Source organism: Eretmochelys imbricata, chromosome 24 (genome assembly GCF_965152235.1).
Source record: "Eretmochelys imbricata isolate rEreImb1 chromosome 24, rEreImb1.hap1, whole genome shotgun sequence".
Classification (NCBI taxonomy): domain Eukaryota; kingdom Metazoa; phylum Chordata; order Testudines; family Cheloniidae; genus Eretmochelys; species Eretmochelys imbricata.
This window is the reverse complement of record NC_135595.1, coordinates 13,646,527-13,661,936: the sequence shown is the minus strand read 5'-3', so window position 1 is coordinate 13,661,936 and position 15,410 is coordinate 13,646,527. Positions and strand designations below refer to the sequence as shown.

At 57.0% G+C, this 15,410-nt stretch overlaps 1 protein-coding gene and 1 long non-coding RNA gene across 3 annotated transcripts; one reads left to right on the top strand and one right to left on the bottom strand.

The window, feature by feature from the left end:
- Nucleotides 1-629: 629 nt before the first annotated feature.
- On the bottom strand, nucleotides 630-2,381 carry LOC144279679 (uncharacterized). The gene is made up of 3 exons (XR_013348687.1): nucleotides 2,211-2,381; nucleotides 1,554-1,703; nucleotides 630-1,438 (listed from the first exon to the last, which is right to left on the bottom strand). It is a non-coding gene; the product is annotated as an uncharacterized LOC144279679 (long non-coding RNA).
- A 235-nt stretch (nucleotides 2,382-2,616) lies between these two features.
- On the top strand, nucleotides 2,617-5,853 carry LOC144279496 (uncharacterized). 2 transcript variants are annotated; one of them, XM_077841027.1, is made up of 4 exons: nucleotides 2,617-2,719; nucleotides 2,850-2,899; nucleotides 4,052-4,201; nucleotides 4,658-5,853. In XM_077841027.1, the coding sequence occupies exons 1-4, from the start codon at nucleotides 2,650-2,652 to the stop codon at nucleotides 5,132-5,134; spliced, it is 747 nt and encodes a 248-aa protein (XP_077697153.1). In that variant the 5' UTR covers nucleotides 2,617-2,649; the 3' UTR covers nucleotides 5,135-5,853. The 2 variants fall into 2 exon arrangements, with proteins under 2 accessions (XP_077697153.1, XP_077697152.1); XM_077841026.1 differs by having other exon boundaries at nucleotides 2,850-2,947.
- Nucleotides 5,854-15,410: the final 9,557 nt, after the last annotated feature.

Below are 15,410 nucleotides of genomic sequence, written 5' to 3'. Positions count from 1 at the left end.
CCAGTGGGGTAAAACCGAAGTCCTCTCTGTTTAGCTGGTTTGGTGTGCAAAGGACCCCCAGCCTTGGGCTGTGACTGCCCTGCTCTAAGCAATTTGTCCTGAATTGATACTCTCAGTACTGTCCCGCCAAAGGCTGCTTTGTTACAGCATCCCCATCCCATCCACATCCACATCCATCCAAATATACAGTCCTCTATCCATCCATCCATCCCCATACACAACCCCATACACATCCATCCATCTATCCATCCATCCATCTCCATATACAATTGTGACAGGTTGGGTCACAGAAACCCCCTTGAGAACTGCCCTTTTTCCCTGGCAGCTTGGGACTTCAGAGCCCTGCCTGGTTGTGCCCGACACACTAGCCTGCTACAAACACAGACCCAGGTTTGAACCACATCCCTCAAAAGCTGCAGGCTTAACTGAAAACAGCTTAAGAAGTGTTCCAGCACTCATATACCCAGCTCCCCGTGGGTCCAAACCCCAAATAAATCCGTTTTGTCCTGTATAAAGTTATACAGGGTAAACTCATAATAAATTGTTCGCCCTCTATAACACTGATAGAGAGATATGCACAGCTGTTCACCCCTACCGCTCCAGGTATTAATATATATTCTGGATTAATTAATAAGTAAAAAGTGATTTTATTGAATACAAAAAGGAGGATTTAAGTGGTTCCAAGGAATAACAGACAGAACAAAGTGAATTACTGAGCAAAATAAAATAAAACACACAAGTCTAAGCCTAATACAGTAAGAAAACTGAATACAGATAAAATCTCACCCTCAGAGATGTTTCAATACGTTTCTATTACAGACTGGACACCTTCCTAGTCTGGGCCCAATCCTTTCCACTGGTACAGTCCTTGTTCCAGCTCAGGTGGTAGCTAGGGGATTTCTCATGACTGCTGCCCCACTTTTTCTGTTCCACCCCCTTATATATCTTTTGCACAAGGCGGGAATACTTTGTCCCTCTCTGGGTTCCCACCCGTCCTTCTAAATGGAAAAGCACCAGGTTAAAGATGGCAGCCATGGATGGACACCCTTGGGGCCTAGATCTTGGGGGGCATCATGCCGCACGGCCTGTAGGGGGGATCACAGGGCAGCATGGGATGAGGGGGTCCCTCCAGTCTGTGCAGTGGCCCCAGCAGAAGCAGAGGGGAGAGGGATAGCTCAGTGGTTTGAGCATTGGCCTGCTAAACCCAGGGTTGTGAGCTCAATCTTTGAGGGGGCCATTTAGGAATCTGGGGCAAAAATTGGAGCTTGATCCTGCTTTGAGCAGGGGGTTGGACTAGATGACCTCCTGAGGTCCCTTCCAACCCTGATATTCTATGGTTCTATGAGTACAGCCCCCCGGCCCGCTGGGAGCAGGGCAGGCAGGGGGTGCGCAGGGTCTCGGGGTCCAGGCGCTGGATGAGGTGCTGGCAGCGTGGGCACTGGAGGGCAGAATGAGGATGTGTTAGCTACTGAGACCCCCCCCACCCCAGATCCCAGCCTGAGCCAGATCCAGCAGGGGGGGATCAGGTCCCCCTCCCTTCCCCCAGGACTCACCTGGTGGTAGCTGCCCCTGACCCCCTCCTGTGCCAGGATTTGGGCCTCCAGCATGCCCTGGTCCTTGTCCAAGAAGAGCCTGAGTTTGCACAGCTCCTGCCAGAGCCAAGGGGTGTCCGGGCAGCAGGGGCAGTGGGATGAAGTGATGTCCTGGACGGGAATGGAGGGACCCAGATGAGCCACCAATTCTCCCCTGTAGCCCCCGGCCACTCACATACCTCACCCCCATCCCTCCCAACTGCCTTCCCCCTTGAACCCCCTGAACTCCCCTCCCCTTCTGCTGGCACCCCAACAACCTCCCCTCCCCATCACTCCCTCAACTGGCCCCAAAATCTGCTCTGAAGATCCAGCTCTCCCACTCCCCTAAACTCCTCCCTCCTGCACCCCCCATGCCCACCTACCCATGCCCGGGGCGGGGTGGGGACACCTGGTCCAGCAGCACCCGCACCCATCCCCGCAGCCCAGCCGCGCTCACCCAATACCCACAGGACACCTGCCCTCACAGCGCCCTGGGGGACCCTCCACCTGGAGGGAGAGAGGGGGAAGGGTGAGAGAGGGCCCAATCCTGCTGGGAGCTCAGCTGCTCCAGCCCTTCCCAAGGGATGACCCCAAAGAGCCCCATGGGGAGAGGGGTAAGGGGAGGGTCCTGGGTCTCACCTGGCCCGGAGGCTGAGGAAAGGCAACAGCAGCCAGTTGTGCCAGGGCAGCTGCAGCTCTCCCCCAGCTGTCAGTAACTGCTGCCAACACAGTGTGAGACCAGCAGTTTGTAACATTAGCCCAGCAGAGCTGGGGGTGGGGGGGCAGGGCTGGGTTAGCAGGGGCTGCAGGTCGGGAGTGAGGGGCACCGGCAGAGCTGGGGGTGGGGGGGCAGGGCTGGGCTAGCAGGGGCTGTGGGTCGGGAGTGAGGGGCACTGGCAGAGCTGGGGCTGGGGGGGCAGGGCTGGGCTAGCAGGGGCTGCGGGTCGGGAGTCAGGGGCAGCGGCAGAGCTGGGGGGCTGGGCATCGCAGGGAGGGAGAAAGCGAAAGGGAAAGGGAAAGTGTGTGTGTGTGGGGGGGGAATTTCCCAGCCCAGGACAGATGTTCCCGACAGCCTGTGATGGCGTCGGGGCAGTGGCAGGCGCTGGCCCAGCAGTTCCAGGTGATCTGCCCCCCCGGGGAGGCCCCAGGTAAGACCCCGGCCCCTCCCCTTACCCCTTGCCCAGTGGGGCCCTTTGGGGTCACCCCTGGGGAAGGGCGGGAGCAGCTGAGCTTTCAGGGGGTCAGCCCCGTCTCACCCTTCCCCCTCTCTCCCTGCAGGTGCGGGGTCCCCCGGGGCGCTGCGAGGCCAGGTGTCCTGTGGGCACTGGGTGAGCACGGCCGGGCTACGGGGATGGGTGCGGGCGCTGCTGGACCAGGTAACCCCCTCGAGGGGGCCTGGGCAGGGGGGCACAGGGGGCTCGATCTTCAGGGGAGATTTTGGCGGTGATTGAGGGAGTGATGGGGAGGCAAGTTGGGTGGGGGGGTTCCGGGGAGGGGGATTGGGTGAGGAGTGACAGGGGACGGGGTTCAGAGGGTTGGAGGGGGGAGAGTTCAGCTTGGTTGATGAGGAAGGGGAGGGGTTGGGGGTGCCAGGGGGATTGGATGAGGAGTGACAGGGGAAGGGGAAGGAGTTTAGGGGGGAGGGATCAGTTGGGGTGATGGGGAAGGGGAAGGGTTAGAGGGTACTAGGGGGTTGGATGTGGAGTGACAGGGAAAGAGGAGGGGATTTAGGAGGCAGGGGTCAGTTGGGGTGATGGGGAAGGGGAGGGTTTAGGGGGGAGGGGTCATTTGGAATGATGGGGAAGGGGTGAGTTTAGGGAGGGGTCAGTTGGGGGTGATGGGGAAGGGGAGGGGTTGGGGGTGCCAGGAGGATTGGATGCGGGGTGACAGGGGAAGGGGAGAGGTCAGTTGGGGTGATGGGAAAAGGGCAGGTTTAGGGGGTACCAGGGGGATTGGATGAGGAGTGACAGGGGAAAGGGAGGGGTTTAGGGGGAAGTATCAGTTGGGGTGATGGGGAAGGGGCGGGTTTAGGGGGGTGCCAGGGGGATTGGATGCGGAGTGACAGGGGAAGGTGAGGGGTGTTCCATGGAGAGGGGTTAGTTGGGGTGATGGGGAAGGGGAGGGGTCAGGAGGTGCCAGGAGGATTGGATGAGGAGTGACAGAGGAAGGGGAGGGGTTTAGGGGGAGGTATCAGTTGGGGTGATGGGGAAGGGGCGGGTTTAGGGGGTGCCAGGGGGATTGGATGCGGCGTGACAGGGGAAAGGGAGGGGTGTTCCATGGGGAGGGGTTAGTTGGCGAAGGGAAGGGGTTGGGGATGCCAGGAGGATTGGATGAGGAGTGACAGGGGAAGGGGAGGGGAGTTCAGGGGGTTCAAGGGGGAAGGCAGTTGGGGAGGGATGGGGGTGGGGTATGTGAGTGGCCGGGGGCTGCAGATCAGGGGAGAGCTGGTGGCTGATCCAGGTCCCCTCATTCCCGTCCAGGGCGTCACCTCATTCCGCTGCCCCTGCTGCCCGGATACCTCTTGGCTCTGGCAGGAGCTGTGCAAACTTGGGCTTTTCTCAGATGAGGACCAGGCCATGCTGGAGGCCCAAATCCTGACACAGGATGGGGCCAGGGGTAGCTACCGCCAGGTGAGTCCTGGGAGAGGCAAGGGGGATCCCACCCACCCCACTCCCCAGATGGGGTGGGTCTCAATAGCTAATGATGAATGCATGAATGAGTGTGGGGATGGATGGATAGATTTGTGTATATGGGGATGGATGGGTGTGTGTGGAGGGGTATGTATGGGGATGAATGGATGGATTGATGGGTGCGTATGTAGACAGATATATAGACAGAGGAGGTAGATGGAGATAGGTAGGTAGATAGATTCTATATTAAAACAAAACCTAAGGAAATTTCCAGACAATAACCTTGTGAAACTGGCTACAATTGTTAAGTCCCCATTTATGGGGTTGGGGGAGGCATCTCCAACAGGCTGGGCTGGGAGCCCAAGAACTGGAGGACTGAGAGCTCAGAGCCCAGGGAAATAGAGCACAGGGAACAATCACACCTCAGTGGCTAACTCCCCCCATGACTTCCCCCAGTGCCCGCGCAGCCAGCACCTCGTCCAGCGTCTGGATCCCGATACCTTGTGCACCCCCTGCCTGCCCTGCTCCCAGCGGGCCGGGGGGCTGTACTGCTTCTGTTGGGGCTGCCGCATGGACTGGAAGGACCCCTTGCCCCAGGGAAAATCCTGCTCCAATCCCCAGTGCCCCCTACAGGCGGTGCTGTATGACGCCCCGGAGATCCAGGCCCCGGGATCGTCTGTCCATGGCTGCCCCTCGCTGCGGGCCTGTCCCCAGTGCCACACCCTGGTGAGCCACACTGGGCTAGGCTGCCCCCTGGTGGTGTGCCCGGAGTGCTGCATGGAGTTCTGCTACCGCTGCCTGAGAGACCATCTCGGGGACGACACTGATGAGACGGAGTGGGAGCATGGCGAGGATGAAGGCCTGGATTACGATAATTACTGGGAGGCCAGCTGCAGTATCGCCGGGAGGCAGGAGCTGAAGGGGTCCCCCTAGCCCAAGGGAGACCCCCCGGACTCAACCCCTGCCGTGACCCCTGAGAACTCCCCTCCTGCCTTCCAAGGCCAGATCCTGTCCCATCACCCTCAGCCCCTCTCCCAGGTTTGGGGACCCCCCAGGTGCCTGACCCCCCCTCCTCGCTCACAGGGTGCCAGGGTCAGTGCACAGGCTCCTGGGCATTGAGGTGCAGAGAGGAGTAATACCTCTGCCAGAGATAGGGGTGCAGGGGCCTGTGACGAAGTGGGGATTTTCCCTTGTAATGGTGTATGTGAGTCTTACTGTTAAGCCTATGTGAGTTTTACTGTTTTCCATGAATACTGTGTATGCCTCAGTTTCCTTGTGTGCTGCACCAATACCTCAGTGGTGGGAACAGGGGTGTGTGACTTTGGCTGAGGCCTCTGGGTCAGGTGAAACTGCTCCAACTGCCTGCACATATGCTGTGACCCATGCCCTTCTTAACCTGAGACCCAGGAGGGGGATGTAACCAGGTTACTGCCCAGGAAGCAAGACAAAGAGAAGGAGGAGGAGCAACGAGGGTGTCTGAGCTCGAGTCGAAGCTGGGCAGTCTGCTTGGGGGACTGGAAGAGGGGGAGTCCAGGCCATCTGGTCCGGGACTCCCCAAGTTGGACTTGGCTGAAAGTCACTGATTTCTGTGCTAAGAAGTTCTGTTCTATGCTGTGTTCCTGTTCACTAATAAACCTTCTGTTTTTATGCTGGCTGAGAGTCGCTGCTGACTGCAAGAGTTGGGGTGCAGGGCTCTCTGGCTTCCCCAGGAGCCCTGACTGGGCGGACTTGCTGCGGGAAGTGCATGGGACAGTTTGGAAGGTGATGCTGAATGCTCCGAGGTCAGACCCAGGAGATGGAAGCTGTGTAAGTTTCTTGCCCTGGAGACAGTGTAGGGCACAGAGGAGGCTCCCCCAAAGTCCTGGCTGGCTTTATATGGAGCAGTTCCAGAGCATCGCCCGGTGACTCTGTGACAAGACCATTGCCCCATCTCCTGGGTATTGGGGTGTAGAGAGAACTGACACCTCTCCTAGCTATTGGGGTTCAGGGGCCATTGCCCCATCTCCTGGATATTGGGGTGCAGAGAAGACTGACACCTCTCCCAGATACTGGAGTGCAGGGGACATTTCCTCCTCTATAGCATAGTGGAATGCAGTGGGCACCGCCGCTTCACCTGGCTGCTGGGAGACAGAACTAGCAGGGCCTGTCCCAAGTGCCACACCCTGGTGAGCTACACTGGGCTAGGCTGCCCCTGGTGGAATGCCTGGAATGGCTGGCCCTCTCTCCTCTTCCCCCCCCCGAAGCCGTGTGGAGCTGGCCTGAGCCCCTGTGTCCTCTGCACCGTGTGGAGCTGGCCTGAGCCACCCGCCGTTTGGAGCTTGCTGAGCCCCTCTCCCCACCTCCCCCCGCCATGTGGAACTGTCTGGAGCCCATTTCCCCACCACCATGTAGAGCTGGCCCAAGCCCCTCTCCCCCCACTGCCCTGAGGAGCTGGCCTGAGCCCCTCTCCCAACCCGCTGTGTGGAACTGACCTGAGCCACTTCCCCCCCCCCCCCGAGCCCCTTTCCCCCACTGCCATGTGGAGCTAATCCAAGCCCCTCTCCCCCACCCCGTGTGGAGCTGGCCAGAGCCCCTCTACCCCCTGACATATGGAGCTGGCCCTCACCCCCCCGCCATGTGGAACTGGCCTGAGCCCCTCTCTCCCCTGCCATGTGGAACTGGCCTGAGCCCCTCTCCACAAGTCACACCCCCCTCCCCGGTGTGGAGCTGTCCAAAACATTTCCCCCCACCCCCCGTGGATCTGGCCAGAGCCCCTCTCCCTCTGCTTTCAGAGTAGCAGCCGTGTTAGTCTGTATACGCAAAAAGAAAAGGAGGACTTGTGGCACCTTAGACACTAATACATTTATTAGAGCATACGCTTTTGTGAGCTACAGCTCACTTCAGTGGATGCATTCAGTGGAAAATACAGTGGGGAGATTTTATATATACAGAGAACATGAAACAATGTGTGTTACCATACACACTGTAACGAGAGTGACAGGTAAGGTGAGCCATGTGTAGCTGGTCTGAGTCCCTGTGTCCCCCGCTCCATGTGGAGCTGGCCTGAGCTCCTCTCCCCTCTGCCGTGTGGATGGCCTGAACCCCTCTCCCCGCCGTGTGGAGTTGTCCCAAGCTCCTCTCCCCGCCTCCCACCGTGTGGAACTGTCCCAAGCCCCTCTCTCCCTGTTGCCATGTGGAGTAGGCCAGAGACTCTTTTCCCCCCAGCATGTGGAGCTGTCCCGGGCCCCTCTCCCTCCCCTCCCCCCTGGCATGTGGCACTGTCCCACGCCCCTCTCCCCCCCCACCCCGGCATGTGGCACTGTCCCGCGCCCCTCTCCCCCCCCACCCCGGCATGTGGAACTGTCCCAAGCCCCTCTCCTCCTCCTGCCATGTGGAGCTGTCCCAAGCCCCTCTCCTCCTCCTGCCGTGTGGAGCTGGCCTGAGCCCCTCTCCTCCAATGCCACGCGGAGTTGCCCCTCTCCCCTCTCCCCCGCCCCCTGTGTGGAGCTGTCCTGAGCCCCTCTCCCCCAATGCCATGCGGAGTTGCCCCGAGCCCCTCTCCGCCCCCCTCCCCCGTGTGGAGCTGTCCCAAGCCCCTCTCCCCCCGTAGAGTTGCCAGGTGTCCAGTTTTCGATCCAAACACCCGGTCGAAAAGGGACCCTGGCGGCGCCAGTCAGCGCCGCCGACCAGCTGTTAAAAGTCTGGTCGGTGGTGCTACTTAGCTAAGTCAGGCTAGTCCGGACCTGTCCTGGGGCACCGCGCTGCACCCTGGAAGCGGCCAGCAGGTTCGGCTCCTAGGCGGGGGCATGGGGCTCCAGGCACTACCTCTGGCCTGGACACTGGCTCCAGGGTGCCTGCGGGAAAAAGCAGTATGTGCCATGGAGCCTCCTGCCCTCTGCCTCGGCCTAGGACCCAGACCTGCTGGCTGCTGACTGGGAGCTGCCTATGGGAAGCCCGGGCCCCAACCCTGAGCCCCAATCCCCTGCCCCAGCCCTGAGCCCCCTCAAACCCGGATCCCCCTCATGCATCACAAACCCCTCATCCCTGGCCCCACCCCAGGGCCTGCACCCCCAACCTAGAGCCTATACCCCTCCTGCACCCCAACCCCCAGTCCTGAGCCCACCCAAACCCGGAGATCTCTCCTGCACCCCAGAGCCCACACTCCCAGCAAAGAACCCTCACCGTCCCTGTACCTCAACCCCCCTGCCCCAGCCCAGAGCCCCCTCCCACACCCTGAACCGCTCATCCCCGGCTCCACCCCAGAGCCCTCACCCCCTCCTGCACCCCAACCCCTGCTTCAACCTGCCGCCCCTTCCCACACTCCAAATCCCACGGCCCCACCCCCCCAGCCTGGAGCCCCCTCCTGCACCCCAAATCCCTCATCCCCGGCCCCATCCCAGAGCCAGCACCCCCAACCCAGAGCCCTCACCCTTCCCATACCCCAACCCCCTGCCTCAACCTGCAGCCCCGTCCCACAGTCCGAATCCCTAGGCCCCACCCACCCCAGCCTGGAGCCCCCTCCTGCACCCCAAACCCCTCATCCCCAGCCAAGCCCTCACCCCCTCACACACCCCAACTCCCTGCCCCAGCCTGAAGTCCCATCCCGCACCCTGAACCCCTCATTTCTGGCCCCACCCCAGAGCCCGCACCCCCATTTAGAGCCCTCACCCTCTCCCACACCCCAAACCCCAGCCCCAGCCCAGTGAAAGTGAGTGAGGGTGGGGAAAAGCGAGTCATAGAGGGAAGGGGAATGTAGTGTGCAGGGGCGGGGCCTCGGGAAGGGGCGGGTCTAGAGTGCCAATAGAAAGCCATGTGTAGCTGTCACAAGCCCCTCTTCCCCCCCACCCCACGATTTGAGCTGTCACAAGCCCCTCTCCCCCTCCCCCATGTGGAGCTGGCCTGGGCCCCTCTCTGCCCCTCCTCCCCACATACGGAACTGGCCCAAGCCACTTGCCTGAACTCCCTCCTCCTCTCCATGGGGCTGGCCTGAACCCTGTCACTCGCCCCCCACCTCCCCCCCAGCCCCACTGTTTACCTCATCTAAGCCCTTTTTTGGCCAAACTGGGAATTTGTTCCTTTTGCTGTTGCAAACTGATGATCCAGTACTCTGCTGGGAGCCCTTATTTTTGGCAGCCCTCTGCTGCTCCCATGATAGTTTGTGGGAAGCCACCAAGGGCTGGGAACACCCAGAGCATGTGGAACACCCCACATGCTACCACACCCCATAGGAACTGATGTCCCACAGCCCTCCAACCACCCCCTGCACTGGGCATGGGTAGAGACTGGTGGGAGTGGTAGGACCATAGCTGAAGGGGACACCAGTGCAGGCTGCAACAGAGGGGCAGACAGTGCAGTAGCCCTCCAGGATGCCCTGGGAGTGAAAAAGCTAAGAAGCCTTTCCCTGGTGCCAGTCCAGAATAGAGCACCTGGAGGGAGAAATCTCAGGCAGCATGGGAGGAGATTAGTGGCCAGGCTGTATATGCAAAGCTAAGGCCCACAGGTGCATTACTGCGAGAGAGGCACAGCAGCTGGGCTGAGGACAGAGAGAGGATCACCCCGTCAGACTGCCCTGCCCCATGCCCTTGAGCCAGCAACCTGGGATCCAGCTGCCTGGAATGCACCAGGCTGAGACTGGCTCATGACTCACGTGGGAGCAGATTTCTGAGTGCAGCTGACACTGAGCAAACACCAGGATCTGACAGGAATGATCAGGCAGGGGACAGTGCCAGAACGAAGGCTGGAGACCCCTAGCATCCATAATCCTGCCTGCAGGTAGAAGATGGTGCTGATCAAAAATTTTCCATCGAAACTGGTTTTTAACGGGTGTGTGACAGGACAAAGTATTTCATACAAGGTGCCTGCTTTGCACAGAAAATTGGGATTTCTCCTCAAAGGAAAAATGCTGAAGAGCTGGGGAGAAAATCAGCTTTGAGCTCAAAACAGAAACATTTCAGTTCTGAAATGCCACTGCAATGACTCATGGGAGTTGTACTTTGAGTTCCTAACATTCCCATTCTTCTTGATGGGCCGGGATCCCCAGCTGGACTACATTTTGTATCATTCTCTTGGTCACACCACTGCCATGATGCATGGAGAGCATAGTGCATCATGGGACATGTAGTCGAATCCTGGAGTTCGGCCTACAGAGGCCATTTAGAGCTCGAGGCCACCCAAGCGACACTGGCTCCCACAAGGCTGCATGGCAGCATTTCAGAATCAAAATCTGCCAGGGGGTGATTTTTCAGGGCAAGCTCGAAATTTTCCACATAGGGATAAAAATGTCTGAGGAGCTCTAGAAAAGGATCTTATTGTAGGCAGGCACAGCACAGAGATACTTGGGAGGGGATGTGAGCGTCCGCCGGGCTGTGTGTGCAGCTACCTCAGCTATGGGGCGCTGCAAGACATACACTGGGGAGGGGTGGGGATAGTCATCAGACGACAAGGTATATTCAGAGATGAGGCATGGACCTAGCCCCGTCCCATGGAGGGGGCACTCGCTCAGTGCCATGGAGGGAACAGTCCAGCCCTACGTGGGTGGCTCTTGCTTGGTCCCATGGGGGGAAAGCCCTGCGCATGTGGCGGGGGGGGGGGGAACTGGCTAAGTGCCATTGGGGGAACAACCCAGCCCCACGGGGGTGGCTCTGGTTAGGTCAGTGCCATGGGGGGAACAGCCCAGCCCTCAGAGGGTGGATCTGGCTGGGTGCCATGGGGGGGAACAGCCCAGCTCACGTGGGTAGCTCTCGCTTGGTGCCATGGGAGGAACAGCCCAGCCCCATAGAAGGGGGGCCTCTGGCTCGCTGCCATGAGGGGACAGACCAGCCCACAGAGGTGGCTCTGGCTTGCTGCCATGGGGGGGAAAAGCCCAGCCCCATGTGGGTGGCTCTGGCTCGGTGCCATGGGGGGAACAGCTCAGCCGACTGGGGCGGTTGGCTCTGTCTTGGTGTAATGAGGGGAACAGCCCAGCCCACATGGGTGGCTCTTGCTTGGTGCCATGGGACAAACAGCCAAACCCCACAGGGGGATGGGGGGCTCTGGCTCGGTGCCATGGGGGAACAGCCCAGCCCACGGGGGTGTCTCTGGCTCGGTGCCATGAGAGGAACAGCCCAGCCCACGTGGCTGACTCTCGCTTGGTGCCATGGAGTGAACAGCCCAGCCCCACGGGGCAGGGGGGCTCTCGCTCAAGGCCACGGTGGGAACAGCCCAGCCAACAGGGAAGGGCACTCGCTCAGTGTAATGGGGTGAACAGCCCGGCCACACGGGAGTGACTCTTGCTCGGTGCCATGGGGGAATAGCCCAGCCCCATGGGGGTGGTTCTGGCTTGGTGCCATGGGGGGGAACAGCCAAGCCCAGCCCACAGCGGTGGCTCTCGCTTGGTGCCATGGGAGGTGTGAGATTATACTTCATATTCTTTGTGAAAATATGCCTGTGGTAGGAATATGACATAACTAAGATACGCTTTATGCAAGATAACTCTTCCAAGGAATCATAGGGAAGGTTATGATTTACTGAATATAATTATCCTATTTGTTTGCATGTATCATTTCTATATCTGAAATTAGGAATATTGACTATGTCTCTGTATTTCAACTGGTTTCTACTTTGGGTGACACCCACTGCTAACACTTCAGGTACAACAATGAAAAAGCCAGACAGGGTGGATGGCCCATCAACAAGGACAATGGATTGTAAAAGAGCTTAGTCTTCCTGTGAACCTGTGGGTCAGCCTGTGAAAAATGGCTACAGGGGCCCTACAGAGGCATGTGACCATGTCACCTGATACTGGAACCCATCTTGAATTCTGTACTTTTCCACGAGAAGCTGAGGAGGGAGGCTCAAATTAGAAAACAAAGTACTCCTGCCTTAAGCAAATCCTATTTAAGGATGGGGAATGAGGTAATCCAGGTAATCAATTCTCCCCTGCTACCCCACCCAAGATGACGTCTGGAAACAGCTAAGACTGACCTTGGGGAAAGAACTGGACCCAGGCTGGAAGGACATCTGGCCTGTGAAGACGATTATTAGAACCACATTTAGGGTCAGAACTTACATGCAACCAGTTTCTTTAGTGTATTAAGCTTAGTTTGCACGCTCCATTTTATTTTCGTAGTTAGCTGCCTTGTTCTGTCTGCTACCTCCTTAACTACTTAAAATCATAGAATCATAGAATATCAGGGTTGGAAGGGACCTCAGGAGGTCATCTAGTCCAACCCCCTGCTCAAAGCAGGACCAATTCCCAACTAAATCATCCCAGCCAGGGCTTTGTCAAGCCTGACCTTAAAAATATCTAAGGAAGAAGATTCCACCACCTCCCTAGGTAATGCATTCCAGTGTTTCACCACCCTCCTAGTGAAAAAGTTTTTCCTAATATCCAACCTAAACCTCCCCCACTGCAACTTGAGACCATTACTCCTTGTTCTGTCATCAGCTACCACTGAGAACAGTCTAGATCCATCCTCTTTGGAACCCCCTTTCAGGTAGTTGAAAGCAGCTATCAAATCCCCCCTCATTCTTCTCTTCCGCAGACTAAACAATCCCAGTTCCCTCAGCATCTCCTCATAAGTCATGTGTTCCAGTCCCCTAATCATTTTTGTTCCCCCCCGCTGGATGTTTTCAAATTTTTCCACATCCTTCTTTTAGTGTGGGGCCCAGAACTGGACACAGTACTCCAGATGAGGCCTCACCAATGTTGAATAGAGGGGAACGATCACATCCCTCGATCTGCTGGCAATGCCCCTACTTATACATCCCAAAATGCCATTGGCCTTCTTTGCAACAATGGCACACTGTTGACTCATATCTAGCTTCTCGTCCACTGTCACCCCTAGGTCCTTTTCTGCAGAACTGCTGCCGAGCCATTCGGTCCCTAGTCTGTAGCGGTGCATGGGGTTCTTCCGTCCTAAGTGCAGGACTCTGCACTTGTCCTTGTTGAACCTCATCAGATTTCTTTTGGTCCAATCCTCTAATTTGTCTAGGGCCCTCTGTATCCTATCCCTACCCTCCAGCGTATCTACCTCTCCTCGCAGTTTAGTGTCATCTGCAAACTTGCTGAGGGTGCAATCCACACCATCCTCCAGATCATTTATGAAGATATTGAACAAAACCGGCCCAAGGACTGACCCTTGGGGCACTCCACTTGACACCAGCTGCCAACTAGACATGGAGCCATTGATCACTACCCATTGAGCCCGAAAATCTAGCCAACTTTCTATCCACCTTATAGTCCATTCATCCAGTCCATACTTCTTTAACTTGCTGGCAAGAATATTGTGGGAGACAGTGTCAAAAGCTTTGCTAAAGTCAAGGAACAACACGTCCACCGCTTTCCCCTCATCCACAGAGCCAGTTATCTCGTCATAGAAGGCAATTAGATTAGTCAGGCATGACTTCCCTTGGTGAATCCATGCTGACTGTTCCTGATCACTTTCCTCTCCTCTAAGTGCTTCAGAATTGAGGACCTGCTCCATGATTTTTCCAAGGACTGAGGTGAGGCTGACTGGCCTGTAGTTCCCCGGATCCTCCTTCTTCCCTTTTTTAAAGATGGGCACTACATTAGCCTTTTTCCAGTCGTCCGGGACTTCCCCGGATCGCCATGAGTTTTCAAAGATAATGGCCAATGGTTCTACAATCACATCCGCCAACTCCTTTAGCACTCTCGGATGCAGCGCATCCGGCCCCATGGACTTGTGCACGTCCAGCTTTTCTAAATAGTCCCGAACCACTTCTTTCTCCACAGAGGGCTGGTGACCTCCTCCCCATGCTGTGCTGCCCCGTGCAGTAGTCTGGGAGCTGACCTTGTTCGTGAAGACAGAGGCAATAAAAGCATTGAGTACATTATCTTTTTCCACATCCTCTGTCACTAGGTTGCCTCCCTCATTCAGTAAGGGGCCCACACTTTCCTTGACTTTCTTCTTATTGCTAACATACCTGAAGAAACCCTTCTTGTTACTCTTAACATCTCTTGCTAGCTGCAATTCCAGGTGTGATTTGGCCTTCCTGATTTCACTCCTGCATCCCCGAGCAATATTTTTATACTCTTCCCAGGTCATTTGTCTTCCGCTTCTTGTAAGCTTCTTTTTTGTGTTCAAGATCAGCAAGGATTTCACTGTTAAGCCAAGCTAGTCGCCTGCCATATTTACTATTCTTTCTACACATCGGGATGGTTTGTCCCTGTAACCTCAATAAGGATTCTTTAAAATACAGCCAGCTCTCCTAGACTTCTTTCACCCTCATGTTATTCTCCCAGGGGATCCTGCCCATCAGTTCCCTGAGGGAGTCAAAGTCTGCTTTTCTGAAGTCCAGGGTCCGTATTCTGCTGCTCTCCTTTCTTCCCTGTGTCAGGATCCTGAACTCAACCATCTCATGGTCACTGCCTCCTAGGTTCCCATCCACTTTAGCTTCCGCTACTAATACACATGTTATAGTCAATAAATTTATTTCTGGTTTACAGTATAACCCAGTTTATGTGATTTCTAACTGGGGGCGGGGGGAAGTTGTGTATACCCTCTTCCACATTGAGGGAAGAGGTGAATTTCATATAATTTTGGGTTTGTACTCCAAGTGGGGGGGTGGACATCTGGGTGCTGTGGCAAGCCCTTTAAGCTGAGTTTTCTCAGAGCCGATCTCTGTCCCTCTATGTAGCTGGGTATGGCCCTGCCTATGTGCTTGGCTGGAAAAAGCAGGGGAGTCTAGCCCACCAAGACCAGCTAAAAGGGGGCCCATACTGGCAGAATAGTCTGACTCACTGGCATCCAAGCACACGAGGTGACACCCCCAGGGGTCCAACCTATCACAGGGGGAACAGCCCAGCCCCAAGTGGGTGGCTCTTACTTGGTGCCATGGAGGAAACAGCCCAGCCCACGCTGGGCGGTGTCCCTGGCTCAGTGCCATGGGGAAACAGCTCAGCTGATGTGAGTGGCTCTCGCTTTGTGCCATGGGGGAACAACCCAGCCGATGGGGGAGGGCAATCACTCAGTGCAATGGTGTGAACAGCCCAGCCCCATAGGGGTGGCTCTGGCTCAGTGCCATGTGGGGAACAGCCCAGGCCCACAGCGGGGGTGCTCTCACATGGTGCCATGGGGGGAACAGCCCAGCCCATGGGGGTGTGTGACGAAGTGGGGATATTCCCTTGTTATGTTGTATGTGAGCCTTTGTGAGTGTGACAAAGTGGGGGATTTTCTTGATTTTGTCAATGGTTTGCATGCAGAGGGGGTGGGACACAGTTTCCCTGGGT

What these genes read in the sequence shown, in the direction of transcription:
- LOC144279496 (XM_077841026.1), top strand. Translation starts at nt 2,650, where the DNA reads ATGGCGTCGGGGCAGTGGCAGGCGCTGGCCCAGCAGTTCCAGGTGATC. An exon ending in CCCCCCCGGGGAGGCCCCAG is followed by an intron (nt 2,720 to 2,849) that starts GTAAGACCCCGG and finishes CTCTCCCTGCAG; the next exon opens with GTGCGGGGTCCCCCGGGGCG. An exon ending in TGCGGGCGCTGCTGGACCAG is followed by an intron (nt 2,948 to 4,051) that starts GTAACCCCCTCG and finishes ATTCCCGTCCAG; the next exon opens with GGCGTCACCTCATTCCGCTG.